General features: G+C 46.1%; 1 protein-coding gene across 2 annotated transcripts; it reads left to right on the forward strand.

Moving 5' to 3' along the window:
* Positions 1 to 726: 726 nt before the first annotated feature.
* LOC106581497 (immunoglobulin superfamily member 10) lies at positions 727 to 19,838 on the forward strand. 2 transcript variants are annotated; one of them, XM_082966788.1, is made up of 12 exons: positions 727 to 907; positions 1,388 to 1,436; positions 1,705 to 1,924; positions 2,151 to 2,280; positions 3,719 to 4,109; positions 4,688 to 5,458; positions 5,607 to 7,520; positions 8,464 to 9,444; positions 10,376 to 11,143; positions 11,800 to 12,700; positions 16,557 to 16,923; positions 17,045 to 19,838. In XM_082966788.1, exons 1-12 carry the CDS (start codon positions 860 to 862, stop codon positions 18,593 to 18,595), a joined length of 8,091 nt encoding a protein of 2,696 aa, XP_082822914.1. In that variant the 5' UTR covers positions 727 to 859; the 3' UTR covers positions 18,596 to 19,838. The 2 variants fall into 2 exon arrangements, with proteins under 2 accessions (XP_082822914.1, XP_082822913.1); XM_082966787.1 differs by lacking the exons at positions 727 to 907; positions 1,388 to 1,436; positions 1,705 to 1,924; ... (3 more) ...; positions 5,607 to 7,520; positions 8,464 to 9,444 and having other exon boundaries at positions 9,948 to 11,137.
* Positions 19,839 to 23,532: the final 3,694 nt, after the last annotated feature.

A 23,532-nucleotide genomic window follows, 5' to 3' on the forward strand; every position in this document is an offset into this window, starting at 1 on the left:
TCTCTCTCTCTCTTCGCTTTCTCTCAGCTCTCTCTCTCTCTCTCTCTCTACCTCTCTCTCTCTCTCTTTATCTCTTTCTTTCTCCGCTCTCTTTCTCTCGCTGCTTATTTTTTTGGTCTTTATCTTTAACTCTGCATTGTTGGGAAGAGCCTTTCACTATTAGTCTACATCTGTTTTTTATGAAGCATGTGACAAATAAAATGTAATTTGTATGGCTCTGCGTGCAGTATGAAGGAAGTTAGTGGTAGTTTAGCCAATACTAACTGGCATTAGCACAATGACTGCAAGTCTATGGGTACTGTAGCAATACAAAGGGGAAGAGAGTGAAGTTGCCCCTAGACACTGGGTCTCATTTTACAATTTCGTCATTTAGCAGACACTCTTATCCAGAGCGACTTACCGGAGCAATTAGGGGTAAGCGCCGTGCTTCTACACCTGCATTGCTTGCTGTTTAGGGTTTTAGGCTGGGTTTCTGTACAGCACTTTGAGATATCAGCTGATGTAAGAAGGGCTATATAAATACATTTGATTTGATTTGATCTGAAGGGCACATCAACAGATTTGTCAACTAGTGAGCTCAGGGATTCGAACCAGCAACTTGGGGGGGGGGAGGGGGGGGGGGGTACAGATTCAGATCCTAGATCTGTACCTGGGGGAATCTTCGCCCCGTAATGAAGGAGGCAAAGGTGGGTGGGTGGGTGGGAGCTAGACATTAGCGCTCAGACCATTCCGTTCATTCCCACAACACTCCCAGTTCAGACATACAGGAGTAGTCTTGTAACGGAATGGCTTGCAACCTCTAGGATTTCCCCTACAATTGGCTACTGGGACATTATACCTAAAAAAAAAAGGGATTCATATGAGGTCATTCCAGGATGTGGATTCATTTAGACTTCCACTGACACAGGTACGTGTGGTAAAGTGTGGAGAACTTCTAATTGGATGACAGATGAGGCTATAGCGTCATTAGAAGTAGAAATACCATATGGAACATGATTAATATTACATTTCTGTAGTTTGTTGTGTGCTTCTGGAAAATATTTATGAATGTACAAGAATACCTAACTCAAAACATGGAAATTAACAACAAGTTTTAACATCAAGTCATGTTGCGTGGTTAAACTTTTTTAGAGCGTAGGTTAGGAGCAAGGTGTTATTTCATTACCATGCGCTCATAAAATGAGTCTCAGAGGTGAAGTGTTGATGAGGTTTAGGACAGCAGTGCAAATTAACTGTAGAATGGTGCGCGATTATTAGACTACTCCACTGTAGGCTTTACGCACAACTTCTCTCTGTGTGCATTGGGAAATATGTTTTTTTGTTATGTTGAAATAATTTTAAACGGATATTACTTTGTGTTATAAAACCTTGCTTTCAAAACCCTTAGAAAGTCCGTGCGTGTTCCTTTCATCTTGAAGAGAGATTGGAGATGAAAGGTATGGAGTGTTAGAGTGTTATCTACATTGATTTAGTGGATATATTGTTTAAAAAATATATATTTCTGCTGATTCATTAGGATTTTGCTTTATATTTGATAAATTAAAACTCTGTTCTTGCCATGCGCACACACACACACACAGACACACACATACACTAAATATGTCTACCTCCTTTTTTACCTCTCCATTTTCCCTCTCTCTCTCTCTCTCTCTCTCTCTCTCTCTCTTTCTCTCTTTGCTCTCTCTCTCTCTCCTGAGTGTGAAGCACTCTCCCTCTCCAGAATGAGTGTGTGTGCCGACGGCCCCTCATACCTGCGGCAGTGGCTGCTGACTGCTGTGTTTATCTTGGCCGCTCTGCTACCAGGAACCAGTGGCTGCCCCAAATCGTGCGCGTGCTACGTTCCCACCGAAGTGCACTGTACCTTTAGATATCTGACCGCAATACCAGGCCAGATCCAGACGGCTGTGGAAAGAATTAACCTAGGGTTAGAGTCAGACTCTCTCTCTCTCTCTCTCTCTCTGCTCTCTCTCTCTCTCTCTCTGCTCTCTCTCCTCCCCCTCTCTCTCGCTCTCCGCTCTCTCTTGCTCTCTCTTGCTCTCTCTCTACTCTCTCTTACCCCTTATTAATGCACATACAGTAGATTTGGGTTATATTTTGAGCAAGAGTAAATTATTCACAGCTATATTGTTTCCCTACTCTGTTCTCTGTAGGTATAACAGTATAACCTCACTGAGGGAGAATGATCTGTCTGGGCTGAAACACCTGGAGCTGCTGATGCTCCACAGCAACACCATCCACAGCATCGCTGACAGGGCCTTTCAAGACCTCAAGTCCTTACAGGTATACATACAGCACTGAAATAAACACCTGTTGATATACAGGTAACTGACAAAATATTGGTAACACTTGAGTGAATGAAGGATGCAAATTATATTTAAATCATGTGCTTCCACACAGGTGTGGTGCCTGAGTTAGTTAGCAATTATCATCCCATCATGCTTAGGGTCATGATGGGAGTGACGCAGCGGTCTAAGGCACTGCATCTCAGTTCAAGAGGCGTCACGATAGTCCCTGGTTCGATTCTAGGCTGTATCACATCCAGCCGTGATTGGCCTTCCCTATATCTGTCCATAGGGCGGCACACAAGAGGGCCTAGCGTTGTCTGAGTTTGGCCGGGGTAGGCCGTCATTGTAAATAACAATTTGTCCTTAACTGGCTTACCTATTTAAATAAAGTTAAAATTTTAAAAAGTATATATATATATATATATAACAGCTGGGCAGGTCATTATTTTGGCCATTATTTTGGCTACCATGGTTATACCCCATATAGGATGACAATTTCCCCATCCACAGGGTACAAGTGATCAATGGATGGTTTGATGAGCATGAAAACAATGTAAACCATATGACATGGCTGTCTCAGCCACCAGATCTCAACAAACTGAACACTTATGGGAGATTCTGGAGCGGTGCCTGAGACAGCGTTTTTCCACCACCATCAACCAAACACAAAATTATGAGCAGGCTTTTCCCAATCTAGTGGAGCTACAAAACCAAGCATGCTAAGACATTAATAAATACAAGTTACTTCCTTACAGTAACATCATTCAAACAGCAACGCAAAGTGTAATTCATCTTGAAAAAGATTTTACTAGTCTTTGTCCGTGGTGTTAATATTTTATTCCAGAACCGTTTGTAGGCCCTGAGGGTTAGGGTTAGGGGGGATTTGGACTGCATCACTTTACAACTGTTACGTCTGCTCCCCCCCCCCCCCCCCCCCCCCCCCCCCCCCGGCGCTCGAGGGCGACACGCTCCCCAGCACTCCTGCCATCATCATTACACACACCTGCCTTTAACTTTTGTCACGCGCATCAGAGATTTATTGGACTCACCTGGACTCAGTCACCTCTGTCATATATCTTTCTGGTTTCCCCACTCTGTTCCCTGCTTCAGCATTAATGTTCATATGTCTTTATATACCCGTGTGCTGACGCTGTTACTGTCTTGTTCCCTGTCTGTTCCGGATTAAATGTTTGACTCCCCGTACCTGCTTCTCATCTCCTGCGTCGGTCCTTACAACAACTGTTTAGATTTACTCTTATTGAAAGAGTAAACAGCTGACTTCTGGAAGTGCTCCCAGACAGAATAACCTCCGTCCGGATGCTTTTATGACACTGTTTTTCTATTGAAGTGTTTCAAACAAGTTAGCTGTGGCACACTCGTTCTCCAGCGCTCCAGGGGCCTCTATGCGACTACAACTTGCGTTTTTTTTTCAGGTCCTGAAGATGAGCTACAACAGAGTGAAGGAGATCAACAAGGACATCTTCCAAGGCCTGGAGGGACTGATACGACTCCACATGGACCACAACCGCATCGAGTTCATCAACCCGGAGGCGTTCTACGGTCTTACCATGTTACAGCTGGTCCACCTGGAGGGCAACCTGCTCCAGCAGCTCCACCCGGATACCTTCATCACGCTGAGGCACAGCCAAGTGTTCAAGGTGTCCTCCGTTAGGAACATCCACCTGTCTGACAACTTCCTCGCCAGCTTACCCAAAGACGTCTTCACTGGCTGCTCTCAGTTGGAGAATGTCTATCTCCACGGCAACCCCTGGTCCTGCGACTGTCGCATGGCTTGGTTCCCAGAGTGGGCGGAGAGAAATTCAGGTAAAGATATAGTACATTTCTCTCTGCAACATTCTGAATGTTTCACTAAACTGAGTAGGCCCCCAGTTCTGTTGACAGTTACTGTACATAAAAAATGGATCATAAGTTGGAATAAACCAGGGAAGACCAGGGTACATCTGGTGGAATCTCTACATGCATGAATTTAAACCATGAAACAGAGTGAAAAACATTTATTTATTCAGTAAAGTGATGTTGCGTGTGACAACCTCCAACAGGAAAACCATGCTTGTCCAAAGAAGACAGATAAATCTTTTTGAGGGACAGATTGTTGGAAACACAGCTGTTTCACTTTTTTCAATCTCAGCGTGACATGTAGTACCTAAAATTACTAAAAGGTGGGAACAAAGGCTCTACTGTTTTATCAAATAATGACATAAGCGAATGTAAATATATCTCCAGATACTTATTGATTATTTCTTAATACCAACTGTGATTTAGAACAGTATCATAAACAACATTTTGAAGGAGTGTGAAAACATGGAAATTAGGGAACCAACCCTTATTAAATCATGACATAAAAATGTAAATATAAATTCAATGATGAACTTGTTTTTCAGCTGTGCTGAAATGCAAGCGAGACAGGAATTATGCCAGAGGTCAGGCCTGCCCCGTCTGTGAGACCCCCGCTCCCTCTACAGGCAAGAGCCTAACCCAGCTTCCACGTGATGCCTTCACCTGTACCAAACCCTGGATCCACCCCCATCTGAAGCAGAGGAACGTCAGCCTGGACGAGGGGGATTACACCCCTGTCTCCCCCCATGACTTCATAGCCCCCATTGGATCTCTGCAGATGAATCTAACAGCTCAGTTCCACAATGACGCTAGCCTTACCTGCACAGTCCAGAGACCATCAGCCATGGAGAACCTGACTCTAACCCAGGTGGAGGAGGGGGAGAAGAACGTGACCATGTTCTCCACCACCATCTCTACATGGCTGGTTTGTAATATTGACTATGAGCACATCCAACAGCTCTGGCGCATCCTGGCTACATACAGTGACGTTCCCATGAGGTTAGAGAGAGGGTTGATGCTCTCCAGGACCCCAGACATGATCTACAAGTACAGCCAGATCAGACCAAAGGAGGGACATGATGAAATCCACACAGACATTGAGGCTGAGATTAAGGCTTCACCTGCATGGTTGATGCAGGGAGAGGTCAACTTTCAGCTGGACCGTACCACAACCACATTCTCCACCTTGCACATTAAGTACAGGTCAGTGGTCAACCTGCGAGTGGAGAACAAGGTGTCGCAGACGAGGGACCGTTACAGCTGGACCATCATCAAACGAGACAACCAGACCCAGACTGAGCACTCTGTCCTCATAGGTGGGGTCCTACAGTACACAATGTGTCGTGGATGGGTAGAAATGTGCCCATATAATGTATGTACTGTAACATACTTTCAAGAGCTACAATATAGCAATGTGCATAAAAAAAATATATTTATTGATGTGATTCTTGTTGTGATTTTAAGGTGGGGTGGTGGAGCTCAACTGCAAGACGTTTGGGGAACCAAAACCCTCTGTACAGTGGATCTTATCGGACGGCAGTAAGGTGCGGGCACCCTACTCCAGCGAAGACCGCAGGATAGTGATCACCGCTGATGGCAGGCTGACCTTGAGAGGAACAGACACCTCAGACACTGGGCTTTATCGCTGCATCGCCACTAACTACCTGGACGCAGACGTGCTCAGCTTCCGGGTCACCGTACTGTCTCCCGATGTGGAGGAGGTAGAGGTCAACGGGGTCAAGCTCTCACGGCCACTGGGCCAGAGCCTGGTTCTAGACTGTGGGTCTGCAGGCAACCCTGAGGCCTCGGTCCAGTGGATTCTACCTGACCACACAGTGCTGGATAAATCCTATGGGAACAGGAAGCTCTATAGGAACGGGACTCTAGGAATAAAAGATCTGACCTCCAGAGACCGGGGGTTTTACAGGTGTCTCAGTGCTAACTACCTGGGGGTGGACCTGTTGACGTCCCAAGTGACTGTCACTGGGGAGGGGTCCAGAAAGGTGACAGTGGTGGATAGAGAGGGGTCAGGGGTGGAGGCTGGGGTTGAGGTTGATGGGGCCATAGAGGAGAGGGAGGATTCCCACAGTGAGGTACCTTCCTCCAGCCCCTCTGACAGAACCATCCAGGAGTCCAGGACCATCACATTAGACAGGCCCTACCCCAGACTCAGGTCTTCCTCTCAGGGCAGAGGATCAGGGGGCTCTTGGGGGAGAAGGAGGAGCCCAGCCAGCAGCAGGCGCATATGGAGCAACAGGAGGGTCTTTGATCAAGCCTCCAGGAAAGTAGACCTCCAGAGATTTGCAGAGTTCATGAAGAAGGCCCAAGGTGGTTCAACAACAAAGACAAAGAGTGCGAAAGAAAAAGGAGATTCAGAGCCTGACATGTCTGGGGACGGTGATGCTGGATCTGGGGAGGGTCTGTCTCATGAAGACGGACTCATTGTTTTACCAACCAGCGTCATGCCAACCACAGAGACTCCAGATGAAAGTATGATGAGTGTAACTGCAAGCATAGAGAATTTAAACAATCAGAGTAATGTCATGGCAACCACCGACAACAGTGAAACCAGTGTCATGACAACCATGGAGATCCCAGATGACAGTCGGACTAGTTTCACTGTAACAACAGAAAATACTGACAGAGTGACAACAGTAATGACAGATTCATACACCCGGTCAGACGCCACACCCATCGAGTCCACATTCACCCACAGCAGCCACAGCACGGGGAGTATCAATGAAACTCAGGGTGAGGCCGTCTTTCAATACAGCCCCAGAATTAATGGGTCTAGTGGTGAGTCGTCCCCTTTGGAGAGGAACATGACAGTACCTCTGAGACAACCCGTCACGCTCCTCCTCGCTGTTACCAACACCACAGATGAGACCCTGATCCAGTTCTCCAGAGAAACACCTGCAGAACCAGATACCTCCACCGGGGCGGCGCTATCGCGCCTCACCAACCCCAATGTCACCCCCATGATGGACAGTCCCAGATCACCCCACAGAGAGCCTGAGATCCACACAGCCACTGACCCAGACAGCCAGACCACCTTCACTGCAGTCACCACCACAGAGAGAGAGCAGGATGAGATCACCTTCCACACCACCCAGAGGATCAAGTCCCCCCGTCTGCCTGCAGGCTCCACCATCATCTCCCGCCAGCAGATCCACATCATCCCTCCTATGAAGGGCAGAGGAGGAGGAGGAGGAGGAGGAAGAGGAGGGGGCCGGAGGAGGAACTTCCCTGGCAGGAGGAGGTTCATCAAGCCCAACCGGATCACAGACATCCAGTCCATCCTGAACAAACTCAAACAGCCCAACATTGTGAAGAAGCAAGGCAACAGCACAGTTCCCTACACTATGGATCTGACCACAGGTAAGTTATGTCATGTTGTTGAAATATGATATGTAGTTTCTACAATATGGAGCTGACCACAGGTACGTTATGTCATGTTGTTGAAATATGATATGTAGTTTATTGTCTTTGATGTTGACATTATCTTTGTTGGTGAGAGACTTGAGCCATGAGGAAGAGCCAAAAGATGATGATGGTGATGATGATAGCCATGATGATGATGATGATGGTGATGATAGCCATGATGATGATGATGGTAATAATGATGATAGCCATGATGATGATGGGGATGATGGTGATGATGATGATGATGATGGGGAGGATGGTGATGATGATTATGATGATGATGGCCATGATGGTGATGATGACGATGATGATGATGATGATAGCCATGATGATGAGGGTGATGATGGTGATGATGATAGCCATGATGATGGTGATGATGATGATGATGGTAGCCATGAATGGTGATGATGATGATGATGATGATAGCCATGATGGTGATGATGGTGATGATGATGATGATAACCATGATGATGGTGATGATGATGATGATGATGATGATAGCCATGATGGTGATGATGATGATGATAGCATGATGATGATGGTGATGATGGTGATGATGATAGCCATGATGGCGATGGTGATGGTGATGATGATAGCCATGATGATGATGGTGATGGTGATGATGATAGCCATGATGGCGATGATGGTGATGATGATAGCCATGATGATGATGGTGATGATGGTGATGATGATAGCATGATGGTGATGATGATGATAGCCATGATGATGGTGATGATGATGATGATGATGGCCATGATGGTGATGATGGTGATGATGATGATAACCATGATGATGGTGATGATGATGATGATGATAGCCATGATGGTGATGATGGTGATGATAGCCATGATGATGATGGTGATACTGATGATGATTGTTATTGTTGCTGCTTTTTCAGATTGTGACTGTGATGAAGATGAGAAGAAGACAGGTGGTCAGCGGGTAGTCACACCAACAACATCATCTAAAACGCCCAACGTCCCTAGCTCCTCTCTAGGAAGAACAGAGAGACCCACCACCACCCAGCCCACTTCCACTCACTCTCAGTCCAGAGGTGAGGTGTCCAGCAGCTACATGACCTCCACTAATGCCCCAGAGTCTGACCCAACACACGACCCTATGACGAGCACAACAGATGAACCAACAACCTCCACCATCACAACCACAACTGCCTCCAAGATCGTCCGTGGTAAGATCATCCGGGGCAAGCTGTTTGGGAACAGGGACAGGCAGAGGGAAATAGTCAACAGACTACGTAAACCAGCCAGGCCCTCTACCACCACAGAGGAATCAACAACAGTCCAACCAACCACCACCACAACTACAACCACAACCGCACTGCCCACCCAGCAGTCTCTGGCTGAACCTGTGACCGAGTCACCGTCTAGAGCAGGTAAACACCCGGAGACCCCAGAGAGCTCATCAGACAATGACTATGGAGATTCATCGCCTGACTCTGAGGCCTTGACCACACTCCAGCCTGGCACTAGCCGTGGAACTACAACCCCAGCCTATGACTACAGGTCCTCCCTCACCACAGAGTCTTCCCCAGACACCCAGACCATCGCCTCCCCACCTGCCCCAAGAGAAGACACAGATGAGGCCTCATCCTCTGTGTCTGAATCTGGAGGGTCAGCGGGGTACCTATCCCGTAGATTTGGGGGAAACCGGAGACCAAATGGAGGGTCAGGGGGGTACCTATCCCGTAGATTTGGGGGAAACCGGAGACCAAATGGAGGGTCAGGGGGGTACCTATCCCGTAGATTTGGGGGAAACCGGAGACCAAATGGAGGGTTAGGGAGCAGGAGGCCTTTCAGGGGCAGGAGTCCTTTAAAAAAAAACATAACAACCACGGAAGCCCCCAGCACCACCATAGAATCAACAGAGCCTTCAACCACCATGGAGACCACCATGGAGACCACCATGGAGACAACCACATATCCCATAGAAACCACCATGGAGACCACCATATATCCCATAGAAACCACCATGGAGACCACCATGGAGACCACCACATATCCCATAGAAACCACCATGGAGACCACCACATATCCCATAGAAACCACCATGGAGACCACCATGGAGACCACCACATATCCCATAGAAACCACCATGGAGACCACCATATATCCCATAGAAACCACCATGGAGACCACCATGGAGACCACCACATATCCCATAGAAACCACCATGGAGACCACCACATATCCCATAGAAACCACCATGGAGACCACCATGGAGACCACCACATATCCCATAGAAACCACCATGGAGACCACCATATATCCCATAGAAACCACCATGGAGACCACCATGGAGACCACCACATATCCCATAGAAACCACCATGGAGACCACCACATATCCCATAGCCCCAGGAGACCACCATGGAGACCACCACATATCCCATAGAAACCACCATGGAGACCACCATGGAGACCACCACATATCCCATAGAAACCACCATGGAGACCACCATGGAGACCACCACATATCCCATAGAAACCACCATGGAGACCACCATGGAGACCACCACATATCCCATAGAAACCACCATGGAAACCACCATGGAGACCACCACATATCCCATAGAAACCACCATGGAAACCACCATGGAGACCACCACATATCCCATAGAAACCACCATGGAGACCACCATGGAGACCACCACATATCCCATAGAAACCACCATGGAGACCACCATGGAGACCACCACATATCCCATAGAAACCACCATGGAAACCACCATGGAGACCACCACATATCCCATAGAAACCACCATGGAAACCACCGTGGAGACCACCACATATCCCATAGAAACCACCATGGAAACCACCATGGAGACCACCACATATCCCACACGTACCGTCTCCATCTCCAAGCCCCTGTACACGCCGTCCAGAGAATCAGATAGGTCTGCAGTGACTGTGTCCACCGACATGACCTCTAAGGGGAAAACCACCACAGACTCAGACTCATACGATAATGAGAACTGGACAGATGAGATGAAGTCCTCCACTAACCGTCCACGAGTCTATACTTCCACCACCAGGCCCAGAATGACCTCTACCACAACTTATCCAACCACCACCTCAAGGCCTTACACTAAATCATCAACCCGCGTCCAGACTAACACCGACCCCATCAGAGTGAACACTAACATCAGGCTCCCGTCAGGGAGAGACAGCCGTTACCAAATCACACAGAGACCCATGATCAGGAGAACCAGGCCCAAGGTGTCCAGTAACAGGGCCAGCAGAGGCCCAGACAAGACCCTGACCTTTGACACACTGACTATTCTGGAAGCAGAGCAGGGGCACGCCAAAGCCCCCTACAGCAGCAAGGACATAGACGATGCCATCTCCAACGCCTATACCCACGTCACCGGCTATGATACGACAACGGCTAACATTGTGGGCTTTGAGCGGTCCACCAAGGACATGCTCACCAAGCCCAGGATCGTGGGAGGCAACGCTGCCAGCTTCACTGTCCTGTCCAACTCAGACGCCTTCCTGCCCTGTGAGGCTGCGGGCAGCCCTGAACCCACCATCAGCTGGAAACGCTTCTCTTCAAGTACGGGTATGGAAAATAACAGGGTATAGATATTAAGTTTAAAAACTACTTTGGAATGAAGCTATACTGTATGTTCATTTATATATTCTCTCTCGCTCCCTCCATCTATTTCCATCTCTTCCATCTCTTTCTCTCCCTCTCTCTCTCTCTCTCTCTCGCTCCCTCCATCTCTCCCTCTCTCTCCCTCCATCTCTCCCTCTCTCTCCCTCCATCTCTCCCTCTCTCTCCCTCTCTCTCTCGCTCCCTCCATCTATTCCATCTCTTTCTCTCCCTCTCTCTCTCTCTCTCTCTCTCTCTCTCTCTCTCTCGCACTCTCAATTCCTCTCGCTCATTTTTCTCTCCATATCTCTCTCTTCATCTCTTTTTCTCTCCATATCTCTCTCTCTCTCTCTCCCTCCCTCTCTCTCTCTCGCCCTCTCTCTCTCCCGCTCTGTCTCTCTCTCTCTCTCTCTCTCCCTCTCTCTTTCTCCATCTCTCTCTTCCTCTCTATACCATTGTCTCTCTTCATATCTCTCTCTCGCTCTCTCTCTCTCGCTCTCTCTCGCTCGTTCATCTTTCTCTCTCTCTGTCTCTTTCTCCCCATATCTCTCTCTTTCTCCATCTTTCTCTTTTTCCATCTCTCTACCATTGTTCCTCTTCCTCCCTCTCTCGCTCCCTTTCAGGAAGCACAATGACCATCAACAGCAAGATGGGCAAGTTTGAGGTGTTCCCGAACGGCACTCTATCCATCCAGAATGCAAACATCAAAGACCGTGGTCAGTACCTCTGCCTGGCAGAGAACGAGCAGGGTTCGGACAAGCTCCTGGTCACCCTGTCCGTGGTGGCCTACCCCTCACGCATCCTGGAGCCCAAGGTACGGGAGATCAAGTCCCACTCAGGGAAGACAGTGGAGATGAAGTGCAAGGCAGAGGGTCGCCCCACCCCTCTGGTCTCCTGGATCCTGGCCAACCTCACCCAAATCAGGGGCCATAACTCGGGCCCCAGAGTGTCAGTGACCCCAGAGGGCACTCTGCTCATCAAGCAGGTGTCTGTGTATGACCGAGGCCACTACAAGTGCATCGCCAGTAACCCAGCAGGAGCCGACACTGCCACTGTCAGACTGCAGGTGGTGGCAGCACCCCCTGGCATCCTGGAGGCCAAACGACAGCAGGTCCAGGCCGGTGTGGGTCAGAGCCTGTGGTTACCCTGTACCGCTCAGGGCAGCCCCCAGCCCACCGTGTACTGGGTCCTCTATGATGGAACGGCGGTGCGGCCCCTGAAGCCCTCTGTGGACCCCAGGGTGTCTGTGTTCGCTAACGGGACGCTCCACCTGACCGATACGGCCGGCACGGACAGTGGGAAGTACGAGTGCATCGTCACCAGCTCTACAGGGTCGGAGCGCAGGGTGGTGACGCTGACGGTGGAGAAGAAGGAGATGGCTCCTGAGATCGTGGAGGCATCACACCGCAGGACAGAGCTGGCGTATGGGGACCAGCTGAGGCTGAACTGCTCAGCCACCGGGGACCCCAAACCCAGGATCATCTGGAGACTACCGTCCAAGGCTGTGGTGGACCAGTGGCACAGGTAATGATTACTTAGTCTGTATTACACATGTAATCACACAGACTATTCTGAGACGTACAGGCACAATCACACGCCAGCAGATAAACATCCACACCCTCTGAAAGGTATCCAGGTTCTTTGTGCTACAACACAGCTGTTTAAAACCTCTCTAGGGTATGTGGGACGAAATCGTCCCACCTAGTCAACAGCCAGTGGAATCGAGTGGCGCGAAATACAAATACCTTAGAAATTCTATAACTTCAATTTCTCAAACATATGACTATTTTACACATTTTTAAAGACAAGACTCTCGTCTAACCACATTGTCCGATTTCAAAAAGGCTTTACAACGAAAGCAAAACATTAGATTATGTCAGGAGAGTACCCAGCCAGAAATAATCACACACCCATTTTTCAAGCTAGCATATAATGTCACAAAAACCAAAACCACAGCTAAATGCAGCACTAACCTTTGATGATCTTCATCAGATGATACTCCTAGGACATTATGTTATACAATACATGCATGTTTTGTTCAATCAAGTTCATATTTATATCAAAAACCAGCTTTTTACATTAGCATGTGACGTTCAGAACTAGCAAACATACTGAAAACTTCCGGTGAATTTACTAAATTACTCACTATAAACGTTCACAAAAAACATAACAATTATTTTAAGAATTATAGATACAGAACTCCTTTATGCAATCGTGGTGTCAGATTTTAAAATAGCTTTTCAGCAAAAGCACATTTTGCAATATTCTGAGTAGATAGCTCGCCATCACGGGCTAGCTAATTTGACACCCACCAAGTTTAGCACTCACCAAAAACAATTGGATTACCTTTGCTGTTCTTCGTCAGAATGCACTCCCAGGACTTCTACTTCATCCACAAATGTTGTTTTGGTTCAAAATAATCCATAGATATGTTCAAATATCCTCTGTTTTGTTCTTGCGTTCAAGACACTATCCGAACGGTGACGCGCGGACGCGTATCGTGACAAAAAAATTCAAAATCTTCCATTACCGTACTTCGAAGCATTTTACATTTTCAGTCTTTGAACGAAAAAGACGTCTCCCGGTCGGAATATTATCGCTATTTTATGAGAAAAATCGCATAAAAATTGATTTTAAACAAACGTTTTTCTCATAAAATAGCGATAATAGTCCGACCGGGAGACGTCTTTTTCGTTCAAAGACTGAAAATGTAAAATGGCCTCTTCATGTGCACGCGCGCACCCATCTCATTGTTCTCAGATCGACCACTATCCAAATGCGCTACTGTTTTTCAGGCAGGGGCTGCAAAGTCATCATTCAATGTTCTGGCGCCTTCTGAGAGCCTATGGGAGCCTTAGAAAGTGTCACGTTACAGCAGAGATCCTCTGTTTTTGATAAAGAGAGTATAGAAGGCCAAGAAATGGTCAGAGATTGCACTTCCTGTACAGAATCTTCTCAGGTTTTGGCCTGCCATATGAGTTCTGTTATACTCACAGACACCATTCAAACAGTTTTAGAAACTTTAGGGTGTTTTCTATCCAAATCAAACAATTATATGCATATTCTAGTTTCTGGGCAGTAGTAATAACCAGATTAAATCGGGTACGTTTTTTATCCGGATGTGAAAATACTGCCCCCTACCCTAGAGAGGTTAAAAAACCCAAAATAGATGTTATTGTAACTTCTCCCCAAATTATTTACTTGTGTTTCCAGTGCAGAGAGCTTCGACTGGGGTTCTTCAGCGAGAGGTATTGTGCCTCTCCAATAAAACGTTGAGTTAGTCCATCCATGCACTGAGCACCTAAAACACTGAAGTTTGAAAATGTACAGAAACGTGGATGGAAAACAGAGAAAATAAAGACAGACTGAACACATCATGTAAAGACTGCTTTGTTATACTGTACAGTATCTCTTTTTTCATTTTAAACTTCTGGCTTAGGGTCTCCATTTTCCCCTCATTTTCAGCTTCCTGCATTGACCCTCAGGGTGCTACCCGTAACATAGGGAATAATAGTGTTTAATGTTTTTATAATAGTCAGATTAGTCGATGCCCATGTGTTTAACATCAGGAGAGAAGGTAAATAAGATGCGTGAGCTCCTTGAGCGTGTGGATTTAAGGTATAACCGATCTGATAGCTCAATGGAAAGGGTATTATCGTGATTAATGGAATCTAGAAGAAACTGGAGCTGCATGTGAAGTCCTTTAGATCTGAAAATGTAAGTTGGAAGGAAAAGGATGTTTGGCTTGCTTTGTCTGAGTGTGTTTATAATTAACAGTGGACTTTGTTTTCAAAAGAATTGCGTGCCAGTGTTCATGTCCTCTAAGACTGATGTTTTGGTGACCATAATATTTCAATTTATACAGGAAAATGTTTTATTCGTTTCAGTACCAACATTTTAACACTCACGCAAGTGGGCTTACATGTTTGGACCTATCCAGGAAAAAGTTTCCTTTGTATTGATATTCAGACGACACCGCTAATGATCATTAGCATGAACTAAACATCTGATCTACAGCTGTTAATTAATTAATTAATGAGCTGGAATCTCTCCAAGGACAAAAGGTACACTATAGTCTTCCACTGAACCCATAACATATCATCTCATGACAAGCCTTACATAGCTGTTGAACCCAATGAATATGACCCAGTAGAATGACCTTATTCAGCCTCTTAATGTTTTCTCCATTAGCATTTGTTCTTAGCTGGGGAAAACCTGAGACCAGAATAACTGAGGGGGTATTTGCCAAAATAACAAGCGAAGACGACGGCATTTAGACTGGATATCAACATGAACAAGTTTTATTTTATTTGAGCAAGGACCCAGTCAGGGTTCTTTAAAGAGGAACTTGAGAGAACCAGAAGAACATTGGCATGCTGGTGGAGGACTTTATATTGCTCCTAATAATGTAGTTGACATTCTGCCATGTATCCTCTCTGCATGCAACCACTGAAAATAGAGCTCGTACATATTTCGTGACAGAGACTTATGTAGAACATTGGCCAACAAAAAAAACGAAACAACGCTTCTTTTGTGAATGTAACAGTAAACAAAAGTCAGTGTCTAATGGTTTGATTCACTGGTCAGTTCATTGAATCGTTATCCCCCCCCCCCCATTTCATTAGCTGAATGGTTTGATTCACTGGTCAGTTCATTGAATCATTATTTCCCACCTATTTCATTAGCTGCATTTTGTAAATAATGACACTTAGTGGAATGCTTTTCCCCTCCCTGTGTTTCTTGTTTGATTTAAACTGTTATGGTGGCTGGCTTGGCAACCCTGACGAGTTTTCTATTAGTGATTTATTATTGTCTGCAACTGTAGTAGGATTCGGAACAAACCATTATTGTGAGTCATCGCCAACGGCCTTGATAAAAGACAGACCCAGGTGAAATACACATATGCTGATCTGCTGTAAGCCTAGCATCTCTCTGTCCCTCCATCCCCCTGTCTCTGTGTGTCAGTTCCATGAGCATGGGCCCTACCTAGTGGACATTCTGTGGGTTGTAGCACACCATTCAACGTATGTTTTTTGTCATGGAGATGGATGGAAGTACCAAGCAGGAGGAGAAGTCATTAGACGCTGCTCACTTGATGAAAAGACTGCTTCTGCTGAAGCTGCAGAATGTTCCAATTAAAACAGAAAATATTCCCCAGTAGTCTAAACCCTACATGGCCTATTGTACATCTGCATAGTATTTTAACACGGAACATGTTATTGTAAAATCAAACATAAGAAATGTAATCTTTGAACATTTTTTAAAGCGTTGAAAATCGAAACAATATTATATCTAATAAAATGGCATTGTTTCTTTCCAATGCTTTATCGGTTATGTGTTGCTATCTTCAAATGATAACTATTTTTTATCTCTTTATCAGGATGGGAAACCGGATCCAGGTCCTGGACAACGGCACCCTGGTCATGGACTCTGTGAGTGACAAGGATGCTGGGGACTACCTGTGTGTGGCGCGCAGCAAGGTGGGAGACGACCTCCAGCTCATGAAGGTCACTGTGTCCATGAAGCCAGCCAAGATCGAGCCCAAGATGTACGGCAAGAAGCGGGTCCCCTACGGCAATGACCTGAAGGTCGACTGTAAGGCATCTGGAACCCCGGAGCCAGAGATATCCTGGGGCCTGCCGGACGGCACCATGGTCAACAGCGCCCTACAGTCAGACAGCAGCAGTGGAGGGGGACGCGCACGGCGATACATCCTGTTTGAAAATGGCACGCTCTATCTTAATCAGGTGTGCAATCTTACATTGGCCTGCTACTCTATAGAAATAATGGGCAGTTTTCATTGGTTAACTCAATGTGACTAGATGTAGTCCTCTGACTCTGAACTGCTGGTGTTGTGTCTGTATACAGGTGGGCATGGCGGAGGAGGGAGACTACACGTGCTATGCCGAGAACCAGCTGGGCAAGGACGAGATGCACGTCCACATCACCGTGGTGACGGCAGCGCCATGGATACGTACGCCCAGCCGGACCTACGCCCAGGTGAAGCCTGGAGGCAAAATTCGCTTTGACTGCGAAGCCACGGGCGAGCCCAAGCCCAAAATCCTGTGGATGCTCCCTACTAACGACATGATCGCAGCCTCCAACGAGCGCTATCTGATGCACATCAACGGCTCCCTGGACATCCAGGACGTTAAGCTGGTGGATGCAGGGCAGTACGTGTGCATGGCTCACAACACCGCCGGGGATGACAGCAAAGTTTACAAGATGGATATCGATGGCAACCCTCCGGTGATCAACGGCAACTCCCAGAACAGGATCGTGGTGAAAGACACGGCCACCAAATACTCCAGGAAGTTCATAGACTGCAAGGCCACTGGAGACCCGCTTCCCAAGATCACCTGGATCATGCCGGATAACATCTTCCTGAACGCTCCGTACTTCGGCAGCAGGATTAACGTCCATCACAATGGAACGCTTGAGTTTCGGAACGTCCGTCCGACGGACATGGCGGAGTTCATCTGCATGGCGAGGAATGACGGAGGAGAGGCAGTGATGGTGGTGCAGCTGGAGGTCACAGACATGCTCCTAAGGCCTATCTTTAAGAACCCCTTCAACGAGAGAGTAATGACCCGTATGGGGAAGACCACGGTCCTGAACTGTTCTGCAGATGGTCACCCAACACCAGAAATCATCTGGCTGCTACCCAACGGAACCCGCTTCACGGGGGGCCCCAACCGGGGCTCACGCCAACACCTAGGTGACGACGGAACCTTCGTCATCTACAACCCCAGCAAGGAGGACGCTGGGAAGTACCGCTGTGCCGCTAAGAACTCGGTGGGCTACATTGAGAAGCTGATAGTTCTGGAGGTGGGCCAGAAGCCTTTAATCCTCACCAGGCCCAGAGGGATCATACGCAGTGTGTCTGGTGACCCTCTGTTCCTTCACTGCCTGGCTGATGGTAGCCCCAGACCCAGGATCTACTGGACCATCCCTGGAGGCCACACCCTAGCCAGGCCGCAGGTCCATGGACGCCACCAGTTGATGGAGAATGGGACCCTGGTGGTCAAGGACACCACCCTCCACGACCGGGGAAACTATGTGTGTCGGGCGCGGAATGACGCTGGCGAGGCGATTCTCACAGTGCCAGTCATCATCATCGCCTACCCTCCCCGCATCTCCACGGGACCTCCTTCCACCGTGACAGCGATGGCGGCGGCACCCATACAGCTCAACTGTGCTGCCATCGGGATCCCAAAGCCAGAGATTACCTGGGAGCTGCCAGACCGCTCTGTGCTCTCCACGGCGGGGAAAGGGCGGCCCACGGGCAGCGAGCTGCTCCACCCTCAGGGCACGCTGATCATCCAGAGACCCACTACAGCAGATTCTGGCACCTACAAGTGCCTGGCCAAAAACCACCTGGGCACAGACTCACGGGTCACATATGTACGTGTGCTGTGAGGACCAGCGCTGACTAAAGGGGAATATAAAACCCCTGGACTATAAACTCTAAACAGACACAGTAACTTCACAGTGCTTCTTATGATGTACAATGTCAGGAAAGACTATTTTCCACATGTGGACTTGTGAGGAGTGGGGTTTGTGAAATAGTTTGATCACGGTACAGCTCACATCAATCAAACAAGTAGCAGAACAGGATTATTAAGAGAAGGAGGAGTGAACGGAGGAGGGGACGGAGGAGGGAACAGAGGAGGGAGCGAGGAAAAAAGAGAAGCTGTACAGAGGAGGGTCTGTTCTTTGCCAGGAAAGTCGTGACTAGCGAGGTGTTATTCTTATTATAACAGAGTCAGAGGTCTGGAAACCCACGGCTGGTTCTCATTTGAGGTGTTTTTAAAAAGGGGCTAGAGGGTGGGTCTTACAGTGAGGCTACTTGTTGAGTGTTTTGACCAGACATTTTACTATTACAGCCTGTGGGGTGAGAGGAAGAGAGAAACTCACTATATTCCCTCTGGACACTTCCTCAATGTTTTATTTTTTGGGGTGTTGGTAATGACTGATTTGCTGCAATGACAGAAACATTCTATTATCAGAATGTTTCTAACTATTTTGCTTTCAAGACATTTCATATTTCTTGTGAACAAATCTTTGTAAACAGGCAGTATATTTTAATGAAATCTGCCAAATATACATTTTTAATAAACATTTTACACTGGATTGTCATACAGTTTTTCTAAACAAATTTCTCACATTTCTAACTGTTTATATTTTTTTATTAACATTGTTAGTTTGTCATGTTGTTGTCTACCTTCCCCTCTCGGGGTTTGACAGTGCTTGTATCAATACAAATGCAGGAGTTTGATTGGTGTTAATAGCGACTTTTAGGAGGTGAAATTATCACTTACACAGTATTCAGTGGCATCGTATGAACTGTCACTAAAAGTAAATGCATTATTGGTTTTATAAAATAATATTCCTTTTGTAACTATTATCTACTTTGTGAATCAATGGTACGCAGGAGATGAAATTAAACCAAAGATGGAATGTGTTTCTTGTACTGTATTTTGTCCTGTTTTGACAATGTGAAGCTAATTGAGCTGAGTAAAGCAAGGTGGCTGAATGGATTTGTTTTGAGCAACCTGGTCTCAGAGCATTTTGTAATATTATGTATGTAAATCTGAGACGCTCCATGTAGTATGATATGTTAAGTTTCGTATGTTATGTATTAAATTGTGGATCTCCATCACCCCTTTTGTATGATATGTTACCAATTACAATTTGTATTATATGTTACGAATTAGCAAAAAGGTACAATGTATTACAAATTTGCGAATGTACTACATATTACAAATTTGCAGAACGTATTATATGTTACGAATTAAAGCTAGGTGACTAAAGTTAGCTTGCTGGCTAATGTTAGCTAGGAATTAGGGTTTGGGTTAAGGTTAGGGGAAGGATTTGATAAAAGGGTTAAGGTTAGGGTCAGGGGAAGGGTTAGCTAACATGCTAAGTAGCTAAAAAATAGTAAGTAGTTGAAAAGTTCCGTTTTTTTGTTGTTATTTATGTATAGCCAGGGGAACACTCCAACACTGACATAATTTACAAGCGAAGCATTTGTGTTTAATGAGTCCACCAGATCAGAGGCAGTAGGGATGACCAGGGATGTTCTCTTGATACGCTCATGAATTGTCCAATTCTCCTGTCCTGCTAAGCATTCAAAATGTAACGAGTACTTTTGGGTGTCTGGGAAAACGTATGGGATAAAATGTAAAACCTTTTCTTTAGGAATGTAGTGTAGTAAAAGTAAAAGTAGTCAAAAATATAAATAGTAAAGTAATGTACAGATACCCAAAAAAACGACTTAAGTAGTACTTTAAAGTATTTTTACTTAAAAACTGTAATATATTGTTATACCGAGTCGTGGCTGAACGATGACACGGATAATATAGAGCTGGCTCGGTTTTCCGCGCATCGGCAGGACAGAGCAGCTACGTCTGGTAAGACATAGCTGCGTGTCTATTTGTCAATAACTGCTGGTGCGAGATGTCTAATATTAAATAAGTCTTGAGTTATTGCTTGCCTGAGGTAGAGTACTTCATGATAAGCTGTAGACCACACTATCTACCAAGAGAGTTCACAAAACTGATGCTGGCACTAATACCGCACTCAACAAGCTGTATAAGGCCCTAAGCAAACAAGAAAATGCTCATCCAGAAGCAGCTCTCCTAGTGGCCGGGGACTTTAATGCAGGCAAATTTAATGTCCCATTGGTAGGATAGTCTCGTCCGTAGATCATCCAGTTTGTTTTCCGATGGTTGGCCAATAGAACCGATGGTAGTGGTGATTGACTCACTTGCCTACGAATCCTAACAAGGCACCCCAACCTTCTCCCTCTGTATCTCTGCCTTTTCTTCACACTAATGACAGGGATATGGGCCTGTTCTCCAGAAAGCAGTATATCCTTCGCCTCATAAGGATCGGACCCTTTTTTTCTATTTTTGCCCAAAATGACATACCCAACTCTAACTGCTTGTAGCTCAGGACCTGAAGCAAAGATATGCAAATTCTTGATACCATCTGAAAGGAAACACTTTGAAGTTTGTGGAAATGTGAAATGAATGTAGGAGAATTTAACACATTAGATCTGGTAAAAGATAATACAAAGAAACAAACAGTCATTTTTTTGTATTTTCTTTGTACCATCATCTTTGAAATGCAAGAGAAAGGCAATTTAGATTTTGACCAATAGATGGCAGCAGGGTATGTGATACGTTTTGGACTGATCCAATGAACCATTGCATTTATGTAACAACTGTTGTATCAAGACTGCCCAAATTTGACTAATTGGTTTATTAATAACTTTTCTAGTTCATAATTGTGCACTCTCCTCAACCAATAACATGGTATTATTTCACTGTAATAGCTACAGTAAATTGGACAGTACAGTTAGATTAACAAGAATTTAAGCTTTCTGCCAATATCAGATAAGTCTATGTCCTGGGAAATGTTCTTGTTACTTACAACCTCATGCTAATCGCATTAGCCTACGTTATCTCAACCGTCCCGCAGGGGAACCCACCAAACCTGTAGAGGTTAAAGAAAAAATCTTTGTCCAGTTCGAGGTGAGTAAACTCTGTTCTAATGTCCAGAAGCTATTTTCGGTCATAAGAGACGGTAGCAGCAACTTCATGCACAAAATAACTTACAAACAATGCGAAAAAACAAACAGAATAGAGCAGTTGGTAGTATTACTTCTACCATGTTAAGTCTAGCCTATGATACCAGGCTGCATTTGAGTTGTGTTCAAGGGGGCAATTTTAAACAGAGGGCCACATAGGCCAAATAGGTTCCTCAGCCAGGCCACTATGGGGTTGGAGGCTCTAGGGTTTGTGCCAAAGTTGTTTTTAGAGCTCACTGCCTAGGTGATGGAGGTCATTAGGAACAGCACCTCTGTTCCCTACAGAGGAGGGAGGGGAGAGTGATGGAGGAAGGTGAGGGAGGGAGTGGGGGTAGGGGAGGGGGTGAGGGAGTGGTAGTAAGGTACTCTGGCTGCAGGAAAGGATTTATTGAGGCTTCTGGTTGACTTTCTCCAGCTGTGAAAATAACGTCTCTCCCTACCTTGTGATGTGTGAGATCCCTTCTCTCCGTACCCTGGGATGTGTGAGATCCCTTCTCTCGCTACCCTGGGATGTGTGAGATCCGTACAGGGACATTTGGTTTGAGAGTCTACGATGACTTCAATGCCTTTATGATAAATGGAGTGCAAGAGAGAGAGAGAGAGAAGAGGGAGCTAGAGAGAGAGAGAGAGCGAGAGAGAGAGAGAAGAGGGAGCTAGAGAGAGAGAGTGAAGAGGGAGCTATAGCGAGGGAATGAGAGAGAAGAGGGAGCTATAGTGAGGGAGAGAGAGGGAAAGAAGAGGGAGCTATAGAGAGAGAGAGAGAGAGAGAGGAGAGAGAGAGAGAGAGAAGAGGGAGCTATAGCGAGAGTGAGAGAGAGAGAGAAGAGGGAGCTATAGAGAGAGAGAAGAGGGAGCTATAGCGAGAGAGAGAGAGAGAGAGAGAGAGAGAAGAGGGAGCTATAGCAAGAGTGAGAGAGAGAGAGAGAGAAGAGGGAGCTATAGAGAGAGAGAGAGAAGAGGGAGCTATAGCGAGAGAGAGAGAGAGAGAGAGAGAAGAGAAAGAGAGATGGGGAAGAGAAAGATAAGGATAAGATCAAGAGCAATTATATTTGTGTCGTCAACAAACACTTTTAAAGCTTTCTATTTCCAAATAATATGATTTCATAGTTTTTCTTGTACTTTAGGAACATACACTTTCTTACCAGTTGTTCATAAGAGGAGGACAGTTGAAAAAGAAGACCACAGACTCCTCTCGCCACTCCACGGTCTGCACAGTGTTCTCCTTTGTCTTGCTGGCTGGATCGCTCCTCTTGAGAAAATGGGTCAGAACAATCATTTTAAAACGTTAATTACAACATTTCATCTGCTGTACGGCATTACAACTGGAAAATATTTCACAGTAAATTGCAGCAAATTAAGGGTCACTTTTAATGATGCACATTTAACCTCTCTCGGGTAGGGGGCAGTATTTTCACGGCCGGATAAAAAACGTACCTGATTTAAACTGGTTACTACTCTTTTCCAGAAACGAGAATATGCATATAATTGGTAGATTTGGATAGAAAACACTCTAAAGTTTATAAAACTGTTTGAATGGTGTCTGTGAGTATAACAGAACTCATATGGTAGGCCAAAACCTGAGAAGATTCCATACAGGAATTGCCCTCTCTGACCATTTCTTGTGCTTCTGTGGCATCTCTGTCGAAAATACAGGATCTCTGCTGTAACGTGACAATTTCTAAGGCTCCCATAGGCTCTCTGAAGGCGCCAGAAAGAGGAATGAGATCTCTGCTCTCTCTGGGCTAGGTACAGGAGCGCTGTT

The sequence above is a fragment of the Salmo salar genome, chromosome 20 (assembly GCF_965601325.2).
Source record: "Salmo salar chromosome 20, fSalSal1, whole genome shotgun sequence".
NCBI classification, from domain to species: Eukaryota; Metazoa; Chordata; class Actinopteri; order Salmoniformes; family Salmonidae; genus Salmo; species Salmo salar.

What these genes read in the sequence shown, in the direction of transcription:
- LOC106581497 (XM_082966788.1), top strand. Translation starts at nt 860, where the DNA reads ATGAGGTCATTCCAGGATGTGGATTCATTTAGACTTCCACTGACACAG. An exon ending in GTGGAAAGAATTAACCTAGG is followed by an intron (nt 1,925 to 2,150) that starts GTTAGAGTCAGA and finishes TGTTCTCTGTAG; the next exon opens with GTATAACAGTATAACCTCAC. An exon ending in AAGACCTCAAGTCCTTACAG is followed by an intron (nt 2,281 to 3,718) that starts GTATACATACAG and finishes TTTTTTTTTCAG; the next exon opens with GTCCTGAAGATGAGCTACAA.